The 16,817-nt window shown below is 56.1% G+C and overlaps 1 protein-coding gene across 7 annotated transcripts in view; it reads left to right on the top strand.

Annotated features, from left to right (window-relative positions):
- The first annotated feature begins 1,362 nt into the window (after nucleotides 1–1,362).
- Nucleotides 1,363–16,817, top strand: part of TMCO4 (transmembrane and coiled-coil domains 4) — an 18,283-nt gene continuing 2,828 nt past the window's right edge. The window contains exons 1-14 of one of the 7 annotated variants that reach the window (XM_077311430.1): nucleotides 1,423–1,440; nucleotides 3,048–3,268; nucleotides 4,831–5,033; nucleotides 5,548–5,722; nucleotides 6,292–6,319; nucleotides 6,685–6,817; nucleotides 8,073–8,170; nucleotides 8,905–9,048; nucleotides 10,370–10,489; nucleotides 12,047–12,211; nucleotides 12,354–12,490; nucleotides 12,855–12,939; nucleotides 15,739–15,856; nucleotides 16,087–16,204. In XM_077311430.1, coding sequence (XP_077167545.1) covers nucleotides 4,861–5,033; nucleotides 5,548–5,722; nucleotides 6,292–6,319; nucleotides 6,685–6,817; nucleotides 8,073–8,170; nucleotides 8,905–9,048; nucleotides 10,370–10,489; nucleotides 12,047–12,211; nucleotides 12,354–12,490; nucleotides 12,855–12,939; nucleotides 15,739–15,856; nucleotides 16,087–16,204 — 1,494 coding nt within the window. In that variant the 5' untranslated portion in view covers nucleotides 1,423–1,440; nucleotides 3,048–3,268; nucleotides 4,831–4,860. Of the gene's footprint in view, nucleotides 1,441–1,460; nucleotides 1,818–3,047; nucleotides 3,296–3,336; nucleotides 3,606–4,830; nucleotides 5,034–5,547; nucleotides 5,723–6,291; nucleotides 6,320–6,684; nucleotides 6,818–8,072; nucleotides 8,171–8,904; nucleotides 9,049–10,369; nucleotides 10,490–12,046; nucleotides 12,212–12,353; nucleotides 12,491–12,854; nucleotides 12,940–15,738; nucleotides 15,857–16,086; nucleotides 16,205–16,817 lie in introns of those variants that run through there. The other 6 variants (XM_077311428.1, XM_077311429.1, XM_077311432.1 and 3 more) reach the window with 6 other exon arrangements.

Below are 16,817 nucleotides of genomic sequence, written 5' to 3'. Positions count from 1 at the left end.
CTCCAAAAGCAGAAACCAGCCAGTGAAGCTTATGCAGAGCCTTGATCGACTGATACGGGGTGTGTGAACAACAGTTTTGTAGGGGAGGCCAGAAAATGTCTTTATTCAAGCTAGGTTTGCCAGTGTTTTGACCGCCCTGTGCTGTGCCTTCCACCTACCTGAGTAAAAAGGAATAGCCTGGCCTTCTCTCATGGTAAGAGGTTTCTGTGAAATTCTAACCATGGTCTGTGGAGCAGGTTCTGAACAAAAACAATGTTGTTTGGGGCAGCATATAAAAATACTGTCCAGGTTACTTTTGAATTGGAAACTATCAAATTTTATATAATTGCATCTCTGCCTGTAATTTTTGTTTGTCAGGATCTCTTGGCCCCGTGTGGGAGAAAGGAGGCAAGTCCCTCCTTGCTAGCACACAAATATAATTCTCCAGTACCAAATTACAGAACCACCGGCAAATTAAAACTGCAACTCTGACCTTATAGAACCTGTTTCCCGCCCAAATCTTCCCGCGCGGACGTTAATAGTCTTATGACCGTTAAACCTTAACAATCTGAACTATTGCAGTCTGTGTTCAATACACACCACACCCTGCATGAAACAAATGCTGTAAAAGGACTTCTTCACCTCACCTAACGCTAGTTAGGGCACTAGTTCATGGAAGGTGGCACCGTAGGGAGGTTCTGGCGATGAGGTGCTTTGTGACTCCTCTGCCCATGCTCAGAGGCCATGTGCCTCTGAATACCAACCTGTGGCAAGCTGCTGGTGAGCTTTCTGGGAGCACCTGCTGGTCTGTGAGCTAAATGAACTGTTGGTCTAAGGACGAACCGGGGCGGGCAAACTGTGGTTCTCCAGATGTCCATGGATCACAATCACCATGAGCCCCTGCCGACAAGGGCTCATGGCAATTGTAGTCCATGGACACCTGGAGAGCTATAGTTTGGCCACCTCTGGCTTAGACTATCTTGGGGCAGAAGTCACATTTTTTTCTTTGGAAACCTCACATGAATGCTTTCCCCGCAAAAAAAAATCAGGTGACGGAATAGGGGCCGGACCCCTCTTCAGGCTATTGCACACCTGTTAAAGACTCCATGGGGGGTGGGGGGCACAGCACAGAAACCCTGGTTCGGAATAGCATCAACTAGAGTGCTCATGCAGCAGAACCTGTTGCATTTCTGCCTGGCAAGCAGCTTCAAAAAGTGCGGCAGCAGAGAAAGATCTCTCTGGACCTTTATAAAGGAAATCTAAGCGCTGCCATCCCTGCACCAAGCAAAGGGCGCCCAGGGCTGCCAGCTGCAAATCGGGGAATTCCTCCGAAATTGAAGCAGACGGGGGGGAGGGTTTGGGAAGAGGAGAAGGTGAAGCCGAGCAGCTGGAGGCGTGCAGGTGTGTCTGCCAGCCCCGTCTGTTGCAGCAAAGCCATGCCAGGTGTCCCAGTAACGCCAGGTATGGGCACATGTCGGGCAAGGGGTGTGTGTGTGCCGCAGGTGTCCGGCCTCTGCTGCGCGGGCTTCCAGTCGGGTCCGGCCACGGCAGGTCTCGCATCGCCGGGCTCGTGGGCGCGCCGCTGCGCCGCAGGAGGGGCCAGCCACGGAGGCGCCGCGCACTTTGCGTAGCCCGCCCGGGCCCCGCTCTCGCCTCCGCCGCCCGTCTTCGCAACGCCGCTTCGAGAATCGCCCCTCCCGCCGCGACGGAGAAGGAGAGGCCTAGCCGACTCCGCCGAGCCTCGGACTGGCGTGATTGCGCCGCCGGCCCAGGGCGCAGGACCGGCGGGGAGAGTCGGGGGTCTCGAAGCGGCCCTTCCCGCCCACCACGAGAGCCAGGTGGGGTCTCCTCGGGAGGGGGGGGCGGCGGGGAAGAGGGCTTCGACGGGGGGGCGGAGTCGGCGGGGGGGGGGGCGTTCAGGAGGCGGGGGGTTTGCACGACCCCTCCCCAAATGGGCGGAGGCGGCACTGCGGGGGGTCCGGAAGTAATGGGGGGGGAGGAATAAGGAAAGGGTGCGGAAGGCAGGTGCGGGGGTTGCATTTGCAGCTTGCATTTGGGGAGGGGGCTTTTTTGCAAAGAGTAGATGCAATCCCCCCCGTGGGGCCACCCAAAGCCCGGGGAGGGGGAGGGGGAGGGGGTGGGTGGGTGGGTGGGATGCATCTATTGCGCTTGCATGGGTGCGGGGGTAGCCGAATCTCTCCCCGCGAGGAGCCGGCAGATTTCCCCGTGGAATTGCAAAGTTTGCCACGCGACCTAAAGCGGGGCTGTCTCTGCCGGGGTCTGGTCCTGTATAAGGCGGGTTCGTGCCTTGGCGCGTATTTCTGCGCTTGCTGCACATCACTCCAGTCCACTCCAGGTTTGGGCAGGGTGGCTCAGTTGCTGCCCCCCTTGGAGGGGCACCCCACCCTCCAGCACCCAGCCAGCCCTCCCAGCCAGGGGGGTGTCCTTGGGCAGGGCACGCTCTGTTTGCCTTCGAGGCAGTAAAGGTGTGAGCACACACACAAAACCCCTTTCCCTGTGGGCTGTGTCGTTTGCGTTAGCCAGGCCTAGAGATTGCAAGCTGCCCTTCAGGCGGGGACAGGATCATAAACGGTGAACATAAATAAAACGGCCAGGAGCCGGCTGGGAGATCAAGGTCAGGTTTCCAAGAAGCGGAGCCTGTCCAAGGGCGTGTCGCAGGCCGCCTTGAGCCGAACAGCACTGACCAGGCGCATAGGAATAAGGGACGTCAGCCATGCAACTCTGAATTAATCAAGAGGTCTTTTTTGCACAGGAAATTGGACTGCACTGTAGCTTGGGGCACAAGGTTGGGGTCCCCAGCCTTTTTGATCCGTCCGGCGATTTAGGAAGCTTGACACAGGGTGCTGGGCACAGCCACAAAATGGCTGGTGCAGGAGGCGGAGCCAGCCACAAAAACGATAGCCGTGGCTTTTCTTCGATCATGCAGTGAAGATTCTGTCACTCCTCGGAGTCCCAGATTCTGGGTTGGGGCCAGTGCAAGACACAGAGGGCTGGACTAGAGGGGCCACTGGCCAATCCGACACGGTTTCTCTTATATTCTTATGTAGATTCACAGCAGAAGCACTGAGAGACCAAGAAGATCTTCAGAGAATGAGCTACCAAGAGCGAAAACTCCTTTTGTCAGAGACCTAAAAGTTTCTGCTCTGAAAATCTTGTTCATCTCTTCTGTGCTCCTGGACTCGAATTGAACTACATCAGAGCTACATGGCTGTCCTCCCAGAACTATCCTGGTGGAGGAAAGCAGCTGCCCAAGCAGAGCAGAGCAGAGGTGCAGGATCCAACCCCGTGATTCTAGGTTTACGTGCCGTTTTTCTGCATTGCATAATTATTTCAGTGAAAGGTGCACAATGCTCAGTTTAGTGCATGTGTTAATAAAGGCGGCCTAGAGGTGCCGCAAAATACTGAAGCAATTGTTCCATGTATAAATTACATCCCCTTCTAAATTGAAAATGAACATGCTCAGCCAGTCGAGGGAATCAACGAACCCAGAACCCTTTAGAAAAATAATAATGCGCATCGGAAAAGAATGAAAGAGAGAACATTTGCGCATTTCCAAATGAAGGCTGGCTGCGCACGCTGGGCAGAACGTTCCATCAATACAAAGAGTAATTGGGTTTTATTATTTTGTTCTGCTGTGGACTTTGTACTGTTTGTGTTGGCAAAATAGGTGGTTTCCACGGGGATGGGTCGGGATACAGATGTGAGGGCATGTCCGTACCCCACGTGTCTTCCATTGATCCCCGCCAGGGCAGTCAGCCATAGTCCTGGAGCTGGTGTTGGGGGGAGGGCCGGACCAGCAGGTGCCTGGGCAGAGGAGTCTACCTCACCCAATTTATATGGCGCTGAAACTGCCACCTAGCATCCAAAGCGCTACCAGTCAGCCGTGCAGCAGAGAAACTATCACCAGTCTGCAGTTTTCTACACACAGCCCTCCCCCTTGTTAAAACAATTTCAGTTGGTCGTTCATCCCCCATTTCCTTTTTACGGGTTAGTGAATGAAACCCGCCTAGAAATTTGCATCCAGCCAAGCTGGGAGGTAATTTCCAATTTGATCATTGAAAGTGGCTTTCCATTGCAAGGAGGAGAGGCTGTTTTAAATATTATATTAAGCTGCCTTTGGGTTTCCTGGCTTTGCATTTAGCTGTGGAAAGCAGCTGGCCTTGGCAGCAAACATGTGCAAGAAGAGAGCCCTTCTAGCGCATTTGCGCATGTCGGAGGCTCTGCAGGATCGAGAGCATGGGCTTCCATAGATGCCTGCAGTGGTTTGTTCTGCCGCAAATCAAAGGCGCCGTTGTCTCTCATGCGCCCCTTGTTCTCCCTCCCAAACAAAGTGGCTTTATTTCTCTTGCTCGATTGCAGCCCTGTTTAAGGCCCTAAACATTGTCCGTCATAAAGGCCTAAAGAAAGCTATGAATGCAAAAGCCTTCCACAATACTATTAACAATCAAAATATTGTAGACTGACAGCGGGAGGGAGAAAAAACCTCTGTCTGTGAGCAGCCTTTGGGTTGCCCCCCACAGATCCCTTCCACTAGTCCAGCGGCCCCCAGCGTGGTGTCTGTTGGTGCCAAGCGGGTGGGTGCCCACCACGTGTTTTTCTGAAGGGGCAGGGCTAGATAGGGCTTTCCCCCAGCAAGGCTTCTGATTGGCTATTGGAGATTTGATTGGCTGTGCAGATTTTTTAAAATATTGCTTTGGGAACAAGCTGCCCCACCCCACAAGGATCTGCACAGTGTGACTGACCTCCAGCTGGGGCAGCCATTTTGTGGTCGCCAGTGTGGTGGTTTCTGTTCCTTCCGGATTCCTTACACGGCCACTGCTTTTGTTCCAGGCGGTCTGTGTGTTCCAGCAGGAGCTGGACATGGCTGCTGAAAGGCAGGAGCACCAGGAGCCCCGGCGGATGGGGACCACGCGACCGGAGGGCGACGAGCCACTTGGGTGTGTCGGCCGGCGGCTGGGTGAGCCCGGGAAGTTTGCCTATGCTGCTCTCTGCGGCATCTCGTTGGCGTCCTTATTTCCCGAACCGGAAGACAGGTAAATATTCTGTTGCCAAGGAAGTCCCAGAGGTTTTGTGTTGCTTGATTCCCAGTCCCCAGAGAGCAGGGAAACGGGGCAGGTCAGCCTTTGGGAGCTAGAAGGGCTACATTTTGAGATGAGAAATGGATTCTGGAGAAGATCCATTTGGAAAAAAAAAAAGATCACATTAAGCTGCCTTCTGCTGAGTCAGACCACTGGATTATCAAGGTCATCTCCTAAGACGGGCAGCGTTTCTGGGGGTGGGCTTTCCCATCTCCTGCAGCCTGCTGCTTAACCGGAGTAGCTGGGGATTGAACCTCCTGCATGTCAAGCAGAGGCTCTGAGCCCCTCCCCAAAAGAGAAGCAACAGAGATGAGACTTCCGGCTGAGACCAGGAAGAGCAGCTGCCAGTCCGAGTACATAAGACTGATTCGGCACAAGGCAGCTTCCTGTGTGGGAGAGCCGCTGCCCGCTGAGCTGATCCCTCCAGGCTCGTGTGCCCGTTCTCCTCTTAGGGCTGTCCTCTTTGAAGCTCCTACAGGACCGAAGTCATCGAGAGCCTGGTGAAGTGGCTGGAGCTCTCGGACGCTGTCTTGCCGGCCATGCTGGCCTTTGCTGGTGGCTTGGGAGGCGAGGGGACCGACACCTTCGTCCAGATCCTCCTGAAGGAGCCCCTCTTGAACGAGAGCCCCAGGGGCATCACGCAGGTAGGTGGGCAAGAAAGCTCAGTCCCCCTGGAGAAAGTGGCTACGGTGGAGGCGGGACTCTGTGGTGTCCCCAGGGATTTTGCAGCCCAGAGACAGCAATTCTACTGGTAGCTAAATGGAGCCTCCATGTTCAGAGGCAGGATACCTTGGGCCCCCTGGGGAAGGCTATTGCTGCTGTGCCCTGTTGGCTTCCTTCCTGGAGGCATCTGAGCCACCTGTGTTGGTGAATGGTGGCTGGAAGGGCCAGGCAGTTCTCAGTGGTTGGCCTTTGGGTCTGAAATACGGGACAGCTGTTTTGCACGGGAGGCCTCTGCACTCAGCAAATAGCCTGCCACAAGCCAGCTGGGCTGGGAGTGGCAGGCAATACATCCAATAAAGTAATAACTACTACAACAACAAATATCCGAGGACATTTTCTCTGCGTAGCTCTTCTTCGTACACTGATTATACTCTGATGGGGAAGGGGAGTGTGTAGGAGCTGCACTTTGTGAAGAACTTGGCACATGCCCAGGAGCCTCTGCATTGAAGGGCTGTGCTCTTTATTTATTTTTCTCTCTCTTTTCCTTTAGGACCTCGTGGCCTTTTCTTTGAAGGATGGTGAGTTTTTTGCTTTGCTTTTGAGCTGCGGCTGGAACACAGGAAGAGCCTTGGTGGATCAGACAGATGGTCCAGGGGAGGGGGGATTGCGTCCTGCCTGTGGGAGTGGCTGGCCAGGAGCGCAGAGGAGGCCAAAGCACCCTGCAAGTAGTTTTCAGAGGGTGTCTCCCCCAAGCACTGAGGTTTCATTTAATCTCTTTGGCGAATAACCCAAGAAGGACCTCTGTGTGCAATTCTCATTCCTCCTTAGAAGCCCTTTTAGCCAGGGGCTGTCCCTCCTTGCCTGTGGCGGGGAGTTCCACAGGTGAACAATGCGCTGTGTGAAGGAGGGGAGCCCACCTGCTATTCCTCCGGTTGTGCTGCAGGCCACTATGACGCCCGGATGCGGGTGCTTCTCGCTCACGTCACCTGGCTGCTGCAGATCCCCCTGGAGGAGTTGGAGGCCTCCGAGGAACGTCTCCTGGAATGCCTGGATGGAGAGGAAGAGGAGGAGTCCGAGTAAGGCTTTCTCCACGGATGCTTTCCCTGCACCCCAGCATGTTTCTGGGATCCTTGAGCTGCCCAAGCCTTTGGGAACCCCAAATCAGGAAGTCCCTTGGCCTGAATCGCGCTGGGCGTGGCTTGAGGAAAGCGCTCTGTTTCAGCCACCATTTGCAGACGTGGCCGGAAAGGCACCGGCTTGAGTTTTAGAGCAGTTGTCGGGGGAGGCCCACAAGATGTAGGGTGTGAAAGACACAACGGAGCGTGCGAATTGGGGGTGGGGTCCACCCTGGGAAGGGAGGGGTTAAAGCACCCAGGCTTACCCAGGAGCAAGTCGGTGGGCACGAACTCTCTGAACAACCCTTCCACTTTCCCCGGATTTCCCTTCCTGGCCTCCGCCAGCCTGGGGCACAGGGCAGTCACGCAAATAAATGGTTCCCTGTATTATGATTGTGTGGATTTAATTGTACCGTTGATCAGCAGACGGTATGTATTAAAACTTTTGCTGTTTCTCTTGCGCAAGCTGCTGACCTTGTGGGACGCATCTTCCGGGTAAGTAGTCCGCGCTGCAGTTCTGGCTGGTTCCCCATCAGCCGTTTTGGGACCTTGTTGCCCTGAAGCAGATTCCAAGCGGGGTTCCGTGTGCCGGTTGATGCGCTCCTTGCATGCTTCGTGTGTCGGGACTGTGGGGTGAGGAGAGCGTGGACAAAGGGCAAAGGGAGGCACCACTATCAGGTGCAAAATCTACTTTAAAAACCCTGGTTTTTTGACTCCCTCATCAAACTTGTCTTCATTTGATTGCATTGTCCATTTCCTCGTTCTGAGTTTTTGCTGTTTACTCAATTCTTTAATTATTGCATGAGAGAAAAAACAAAACCGCACACAAAGTTGTTTGCGCAGCCTCTGAGGGCAGTCCTGGCTAGCCTGATATTAGGGTCGACCCCGGTCAGGACTGGACGGGTGACCCCCGAGGAAGTCCCCGGTGACCTTGCACAGGCAGACGATGGCAGGATGCCTCTCCTCTTGGGCCCTGACCCGCCCAGGCCAGCCGGATCACATCAGCTCTCAGAAGCTAAGCAGGGTCCGCCCTGGTCAGTTCTCGTGTGGGAGACCACCCTGGTTGCTACGCAGAGGCGGGCAATGGCAGACCCCCACTGAACATCTCTGGCCTTGACACCCCTTTGCAGCGGCCATGAGCCGGTTGTGCCTTGATGGCAAAAAGAGAAGCAGAGTTCCCCCTCAAGGTTTGCCCTCCCTCTTCCCCCTCCCCCAGAACGGCAGAGGCGTCACGGAAGAAGAAAGAGAGACGGAGGCGGCTGAAGAGGTACCTGCTGATCGGCTTGGCCACCGTGGGAGGCGGGACGGTGATAGGTACGTGCGGCTTCCTCCCTGGGCGGTCAGCCTGCCGCTCCTGAGTTTGCTTGGGAGGAGGGGGGGTCTTGGATCTGCTTTCCACCCCGCTGCGGCCTCCAAGAGGGTGGGGAAGCAATAGAGAGACATTGAATGAGGGGCTTAGAGAAGGATTCGAGAGGTTCCAAGGTTCACACCCCGAGACTGAGGGGGAGGGAGAGACCGTGGACAAACCGAAGGGAGAATCAGCCGTTGTGTCTCCAGGCTCCTGGGATGGAGCGAGAGAGAGAGGCGGCCTCTTGATCAGAAAACATTCCGGACAAAAAGTGGGCCGCAGGTCCCAGAAGACAAAGCCAGGCCTCCTCTATCACGCCTCGAGGGGAACGCTCTTCTTAGTCCACGGTCACAATGCTGAGGTTTCCTTGTCAGCCGGAGCGGCCAAGCTCCGTGATCTCAGCTCCCGCTCAGGCAGCCGTCATAAAGCAGTTGCCGTGTTGCTCTTCTTAGCTACGGGCTGTGTTTACTCAGGAGCTGAGCCATTCGTGGATTAGTTGCGTTCCTGGGGGAAAGGCCCCTCGGTGGAGCCTCCATGTTCAGGGGCAGGGTGGCCCTTCAGTTCTTTCCTGGGCTTCCCAGGGGCGCTTGAATGACCCCCGCGGTAGGCTGGGTGCTCGGGGAGATGGAGCTCTCTGGCATTGCGATGTTCCTGTGGGTCAGAGTGGGGCTGGAGATTGAGGCGCCCTCTTCCCGTCTAGGTCTCACTGGGGGGCTCGCCGCCCCTCTGGTGGCAGCTGGAGCAGCCACCATTATCGGGAGCGCCGGGGCGGCTGCCCTGGGCTCGGCTGCTGGGATTGCGGTCATGGCGTCTCTCTTTGGTGCCGCAGGAGCCGGACTCACGGGTAAGAGGCAGCAGCAGAGGCTCTGGCTGCAGGGCCAGGCTGAGCAGTGGCTGCACGGGAGAAGAAGGGGGGGGGGGGGGCTGGGGAACCAAGGAAACTAAATTTTGCAGCCCTGCTCTGGGACTGGGAAATCCTCGTTTCAGTCTTGCTCCTCAGCTGGTCAAGTAGAAGGAGAGGGAGTGGAACAACCATTCAGCTTATCCGAACAAGGCCGTGTGGCGTAGGGGTCATAGTATTGGACTAGGTGCTGGGAGACCCGGGTTCGAATCCCCACACTACACCAGAAGCTGGCTGGGTGCCTTTGGGGCAGTCACACGCTCTAGGCCTAGCCTACCTCGCAGGGTTGTTCTGAGGGGGAAATGGAGGAAAGGCGGACAATGTGAGCGTCTCTGGGGAGAAAGGAGGGCTATGAACACAGTGGACAGCAGCCAAGCAGTTCTATTCATGCAGCCGTAGAGGAGAACGGAATGATCCTGGGCCACGTGGGGAACGTTCTTCAACCAGGCAGCTCACGGCCCCCGTCCGTCCTGCACGCTTCAAATAAATACCAGACTCTTGTGTCCACAGGGCCTCGGTCAACAAAGCTTAAGCCCCGGCCCCAGGGGGGATGGAAACACGGTCTGAGGCTGTCTTTCGACACAGCGGCTGTGGACGGGGGGTGGGGTGGGGGTGTTGACCTCTAGTGGGCCTTGGAGGCCTCCCCGTGGCCCCCCGAGGCCATCCGTAGAGCCCTTTGGTGTGGCTAGCGGCACGTGAGACCCGAGGTTAGAGGCCGGAGAGGGAGCCAAGGTCGAGAATGGTCCAGAATGCAGGCCATGTTTAAGGATCTCTGGTCGAGGGGCCTCAGTACCAATGTCCCCGTCACCCCACGAGCTTCACAGCTGAGTCCAGTTCAGCGCTCTGACTGTTCCACTGGAGGGTTTGGGAGAACTGGAAGCAGCTGAATCTCACTCTTGGTCTGAGGTTTAAAAGGGAAGGGCTCAACGCTTGTTTGTCCCCTAAAAACAGAAGCGTCACTTTCCTTGTAGGGCTACTCAGGCATCTTTGTTGGGGGCTGAGAGCTGGTGTGGCATTCTGGTTGGATTGGGAAACCCAGCTTTGAATCCCCACTTGCTGGGGGAGCCTGGGCCCGTCACAAACCCTCAACCTCGCAGGGTTGTTGGAATGATAAAATGGAGGAGAGGAGAAGAACGGAACCTGTCAGGGAGAAAAATGGGATACAAGTGAAGGCAGTAAGTCAGGGGCCTTCCTGCCAAGGAAGAGCCTGGCTGGCAAACGGCGGCTTCACCAGCTCTAAGACATTGGCCTTTCCCCCCTGCAGGGTACAAGATGAAGAAGCGCGTGGGAGCCATTGAGGAGTTCGAATTCCTCCCCTTGACGGAAGGGAAGCAGCTGCATGTCACGGTGGCCATCACCGGCTGGCTGTCCACGGGGAAATTCGGTAAGCGAGGGAAAGAGGACGGAGGTTGGGGGCTGCATAGGTGGTCTGTGGTGTGGGCAGCGGGAGGGGGAAGGCATACAAAATTGGTAGGTCAGGATGAGGCCCCAACTCTGCCCCCAGGGCCCAGCAGGCCTAGGCCGGGGAGGGTGGCCTGACGGGTGGCACTTTTTCCATATCTGTCTAATTGGCACCGTTCTGGTGGCCCCCCTGGGGGCTTGCTGGGTGGCACAGAAACGAGCACACGCAGTCCTGGAGACGCTTTGTCCTGGACTCTCCAGCCCCAGATTTCTCACGCACTACGGGGGATCACGTCACCCCCAATGTCTCTCCATCTGCCACAGCCGGGGCGTTTTGCAAACCGAGTGGGCGGCTGGCAGCCGCTTTCTCCCTTCGAGACCATCCTCTGGCTCACAGGGTGTTGCCAGGATCCACCCAATATGGTTTTGCTTTGCTCTAATTTTTTTAAAGGCCTTTTCTTTGCCTCTCACGCCCATTTCCTGAGCGGTGTCCCATGTCACTCAGGGGTCAAGTCTCAGCCCTCGGCTGGGCGAGAGAGAATCCTGTGGATCCGGGATCCTGCTTGCCAGAATTGCCAGGCAGAGCCCAAAGTGTGATTTGCAACAAGGCTTGGCAGGAATCATGGGGTCTGGCACAGCATTGGCTCCTCTAGACCCCCCTGGGCCGCCGCCTCGCCTAGCAGGAACTGCCACAAGGGCTCTGCAGAAGCTGGTTTAGAAGGAAGCGGAATTTAAAAGTACGGGAAAGCAACAGCCGGAGTTCTCCCAGAGGTTGCCACCTGCTTGGCGTGTGCCTTTGGAGGGTGGGGGGAGCAGGGAAGAACGGAGGTGGGCTGCATTCCGTAACTCTAAGGCCGGCGAGGAGACGGCCCTGCCGCTGTACGTAACAGTCTGGCTTTGTTTCAGAGGTGTAGCCATGTTGGTCAGCAGTAGCACAGCTATGTTCTCATCCAGGAGGTTTTGAAAAAAGGAAAAGTCTTTCTGGCTCCCATCTCTATGACCTTGGAGGATTAGGAGGCGGGATCCCCCAAGACCAGCAGAAGGCTGGCATGAATCCTAGAGTTGGAAGACCTCCAGGGTCATCGAGTCCAACCCCCTGCTCAATGCAGGAACTCACAACTGCCTGCCCACCAACAGTGACCCCGACTTCATGCCCCAACGATCCCCAACACAGACACCAAAAATCTCCCAAATCCAGCCTGGCCTGGAGGGAATTCACCTACGACCCCACAGTGGCGACCAGCAATTCCCTGGGTAGGCCAGGAGAGACACACACGGGCCCATCCCTTCCTGCTCACCCCCTCACCACCTGCCTGAGCAGGGCTGCTTCCCACTTTGTGGAGCCAGGATGGTGCTGGGGACAGAATGCTGGACCAGGCCCGGAGAGAGCCCAGTTCAAATCCCCTTCTGCTCAAAGTACACGGGTGGCGTTTCTCCCTCTCTGGCTGCCGGGCTTCACAGGGGGGTGGGGGAGGGGAGGGAATGAAAATGACAGCTGATTGCAATCCTGGATCCTGTTGATCTTGCGCCTTTCTCTTAGGGAGTTTTACGGCTCCGTGGAGCAGCTTGCTCCGTTCCGAAGAGCAGTACTGCTTAGCCTGGGAGTCCAAGTACCTGATGGAGCTGGGCAACGCCCTTGACTCTCTGCTGAACGGATTGGTTAACATGGTGGCCCAGGAAGCTTTGAAGTACACCGTCTTGGCGGGTAAGAACCTGGGGGGGGGGGGCTGCCTTGCCCACGTGGGCCTAGAGCTGTGGGGGCTGCAGATGTTGGCTTCTTGGCACTTCCCCCAGAGCCCTAAGGTGGTCGTGATTTTAGCTGACCGGCTGCTTCTGTCTCCCCGCAGGCATCGTCACAGCACTCACCTGGCCCGCCTCCCTGCTCACCGTTGCCAGCGTTATCGACAACCCCTGGGGAGTGTGTCTGCATCGCTCGGCCGAAGTAGGGAAACACCTGGCTCAGATTCTGCTCAGCCGACAGCAGGTAGCAGATTCCAGAGCACGGCCTCTCTGGGGGTGGCCCCGTGGGGCGTGCTGGGATTTGGAGAGAGAACCTTTGCCGGTTCTCGTCCCCTGAGAGTTTGGCACACCGTCCACTGTCTGCTGGGGACACTGCCCTAGCCTGCTTCTGTGTTCCAACCCTGGACTTCCAAATACGTACCCGGGCCAACCCTGCTTAGTTTCTGAGATCTAGCAACATCTGGCCACCCTGAATCATCCAGGCCAGAGCATCAGACAGTACCTGTGGGCATCTCACCCGCTTCCTTTGTGCACGTGTATTTCTAACCCAGCAGGATTTCCAGCAGGACTAGAAACTTTATTCCTGCCCTGTTTGTTTCCCCCTCCAGGGCAGGCGGCCTGTGACTTTGATTGGCTTCAGCCTGGGCGCGCGAGTGATTTTCTTCTGCCTCCAGGAGATGGCCAAGGAGAAAGGTAGTTTTCCCACCAGCTCTGCTTCTCTTCTGGCTCGTGTCCGAGTAGTTGTGCTTGCCTCGGAGCAAAACTAAAACTCTGTGTGTGAGAGCCAGTGGGGTGGGGTGGGGCGGTGAGGAGCAGAGGACTCTGGAGAGCCAGGCTCAGTTCTCCTCTCCTCTGCCACACAAAGCCTGCTGGGCGTTGTTGGGCCATCCTGGTTCTCTCCGGAGTCTCCCACCCCTGCCTACCTTGCAGGGCAACTGTTGTGGGGACAGGAAGACTATGTGAATGAAAGCCTCTTTGAAACTTTGAAGCAGGGTGGGAAAAACAGCTCCTCTTCTTCTTCTTCTTGGCCACCGTATGACACAGAGTGTTGGACCAGATGGGAGGGCCGCCCTGATTCAACAAGGCTTCTGCGATGTTCTTATGGGCTGACTCCGCTCTTACTCACCCCAAGCACTGTGAGCTTGATTCCAAGAATCTTTTTGCAATCTTGAGAAGAAGAGCTGGGATTTTTGTACCCTGCTTTTCACTACCCGAAGGAGTCTCAAACACAGTTTACAAACCCCTTTCTCTTCCTCTCCCCACAACAGACACCCGGTGAGGTAGGTGGGGCTGAGAGAGCTCTGAGAGAACTGCTGCACCAGAACAGCTTTCATAGGACTGTGACTGGCCACAGATCACCCAGCGGGCTGCATGTGGAGGAGGAGTGGGGAATCAAAGCTGGTTCTCCAGATTAGAGTCTGCCACTCTTAATCACTAACCTCTTACCCAGCATCTTGTTCCCTTCAGATGCCTAAGCCTCCTCAGCCATTGGCACTTAAAGGTAGACTTCCTCTGATCATGAAGGCTCCATTAAGCCATGCATCTTGAGGACTAGACGCCTGCTATTGCTGCTTCTCTCTCTCTCTCTCTCTCTCTCTGTGTCTCCCCCATTCCTCGGATTAGACTGACTTCCAAAGAATCACCAAACAGAGCTGGCTCTAGGCCCCTCTTCCTCAGCGTCTGTGCCAAGGGGCTTCCGGCACCCAAGCCAGATTCCTCCCCGCTGCACAGCGGAGCGACGTCAGCCTCGCCATCCCGCTGCCAGGCCTCCCACGGCACTCGCTTGGCGTCCGCTCTCCTGAGCTCCCCATGCCCCATCTCATGCGCACGCTCCCCCTAATTAATGCTCTGCTGCCGTTCCCCATGCCGCTCCTGTGCCAGGGCCAAACCGCCAGCCATCTGCCGCCTGATTACCAGCCCTGATCTCCAGTATTAATAGTTCTTCTGCTGAGGGAGGGGGGAGAGCTGTCAAGCTCACCACAGAGAACAGTTGGATCACGAGTGCGAAACTCTGTTCACCCTCTTTGTCCTCCTCCCCCTCCTCACCACAGGCACCGAGATGGGGACAAAATGTCTCAGCTCAAAACCCCCCAGCCTCTGAGTTCAGATCGCTCCGTTCCCAATGGCTGGCTTCCTCTCCTTTGCCCTTTGGGAGATGGTTAGAAGAGTCCCGCAGGATCAGGCCACACATCCCTCCGATCCGGCATCCTGGGCCCTCCAGAGGGCGAAGCTTCCCCAGCCCCTGGCATTCAAAGGTAGACTTCCTCTGAGCAGGAAGGCTCCATTTAGCCATCATGAGTTCTGAAAGGCTCCTGAGGGGAGGGGCCGTGGCTCAGAGGAGGGGCCTGTGCTTGGCACGCAGAAGGTCCCCGGTTCAACCCCCACCAAAGGGTCAGGCATTAGGTGAGCCGAAAGACCTCGGCCCAAAGTCGCTTCCATTGCAGAGCAGGCCTGTTGAATCTCTGCCTAATTTTGGGCTGGCTTGCTTCCCACCAGGGGCTCCTACAGAGGCACAGAAGGTGAGCTTCTTTGAAGGAACATCCTTTTGACTCTTGCACACTTGGTGTAGGAGCAACGTGGGTCTCCCAACTTTCATTTTTGGGGGGAAAGTTTGGGAGTTAATTTTTCTGTGTTTCACCCCCCTCCCTCCTTCCCTCCTCCCTGCTTCTTGCTCCAGCTTGGCTTGTGCTGCTCTGTGGGGGTCAAAAGATGAGGGGATGATGCGGTTGCTAGGCAACCTGGGTACCTCTCTCTTTCTCCGTCTTCCATCACAGGAGCAGAAACAGCAAGGAGATAAGGCAGGGGGGTATTGGTGCACTCAGCAAGGGGACATGGGGAGGGGGGGGCACTGAGTTTCAAAACCAATGAGCCTGTGGTCCATGAATAGGTAGCAATTCACGGTCATACTTCAAAAGAGGATTAACAGAATTCATGGTGCATAGATCCATGGCACCTTTTGAGCTGTGGCAACTAAATGGAGCCTCCCTGCTCAGAGGCAGTGTACCTCGGAAAATATGGGAGTGAAAAATTATGGAGGGCTGTGACAAGGGTGGCTTTCCTTGTGGGGTTCCTGGGAGTATCTGGCTGACCAGGATACAAATCCTGATGCACTTGAGTCTGAGCCAGCGAGGAGGTTTTCATATGACGTTGCATGACCTTTTTCCCCCTAGATAAGGGGCAGGAGATGAGTGTCCACACAGATAACCTCCCATCAGGGTTTAGGGGGGACATAAAGGCACAGGGATGGTCTGAGAACTTTGGAACAATTCTCATCAGTAGTAAACCTTTGGGAGGACAGAATTATTAACAGGGGAAGATGGAACAACAGAGGCCTCGAAGACTTCCTGGTCCTAGAACAGGGAAACGGAGAATGTGGGTTGGAGAATTCTCAGCTAAGAACTGAGCTTCCCTCTAGCACAGCACTGGCTGCAGCTGCGGTTGAGTCCAGAAGTCGGCGCAGGCTAACCAGGGGAGGGGCTCCTCTCTCTTCAGACTGTCAAGGGATCATTGAAGACGTGGTCCTGCTGGGAGCACCCGTGGAAGGAGACGCCAAGTCCTGGAAGCCGTTCACCAAGGTCGTTGCTGGGAAAATCATTAATGGCTACTGCAGGTCTGTACTCTCAGCCTGCGCCCACCCAACTGTGGGGGGACCCAAAACTGGAGGCTTGCTTTCCTTCTTAGGCCGGGATGGATTGGATAGGTTTGCCCACCCTCATTCTGTGCCTTCCCAGGGCTGTGCCTTCCTTGGGCGTAGCTGGCCCTGCAGGGACACCGTCAGCCTTCCGTGTGCCTCTGGTCCCCTTTCGCACCCTCAGCCTTCTTGGTTTCCTTTCCTCCCAGAGGGGACTGGCTGCTGAGCTTTGTCTACCGGACATCCTCCGTTCAGCTCCACGTGGCAGGGCTGCAGCCCGTGGCCCTGGAGGACCGGCGGATGGTGAACATGGACCTCTCCTCCATCGTAAGTGTCCAGCTGTCCTCCCGCGTTTCCCTTTGCTGTCAGCTGCTTCTAAAAGAGCAGTTTGGTAGAAACTCAGATCTCTGCTGGAGGCCCAGGCTGCGGGCGTCCGAAGGGGCTGTGCCGTCCCCGGGCTCCACGGAGAGGATCTGGAGGTCTCACTCTGTGCATTGCTGCTGGGCCTCCCCCTCTCCAAAATGGCTTCATTCCGAATCGGGCCGGTGGCCCACCTACCCAGACTCCTCTGCCTTGGCAGGGATGTGCAAGAGTCTAGTAGCTACACCCGAGAGACCTCAGGGAGGGAAAGAGCGGAAGGTCCTTTTGCCAGATTGGTCTTGGAAGCTCCCACCCCCAAAATCTGGTTGCTCCTGGACTCAAATCCAGCTCTTCTCTGGCAGGCCAAGATGGCTACCCCCTGTAAGCACATGCAGCTGCCTGGCCAGATTCGTTAGCGGCTGCTTGCTTGAAGAAAAGGTTTTCCTCCGGCCCAGAGATTCTCTGGGCTGGAGAGGCTGAGATTCGAACAGGGAACTTTGTGCGTGGCCTACCTGGCCTGGGGGGAGGCCCTGCTCACTTCCCTTGAGAGGTCTCGTCCTGCAGCCCAGGGCCTTCTGGA

This window comes from Paroedura picta, chromosome 15, assembly GCF_049243985.1.
Source record: "Paroedura picta isolate Pp20150507F chromosome 15, Ppicta_v3.0, whole genome shotgun sequence".
Lineage (NCBI taxonomy): Eukaryota > Metazoa > Chordata > Lepidosauria > Squamata > Gekkonidae > Paroedura > Paroedura picta.
Note: the sequence above shows the minus strand (reverse complement) of the source record. Positions and strands in the feature narration are given on the sequence as shown.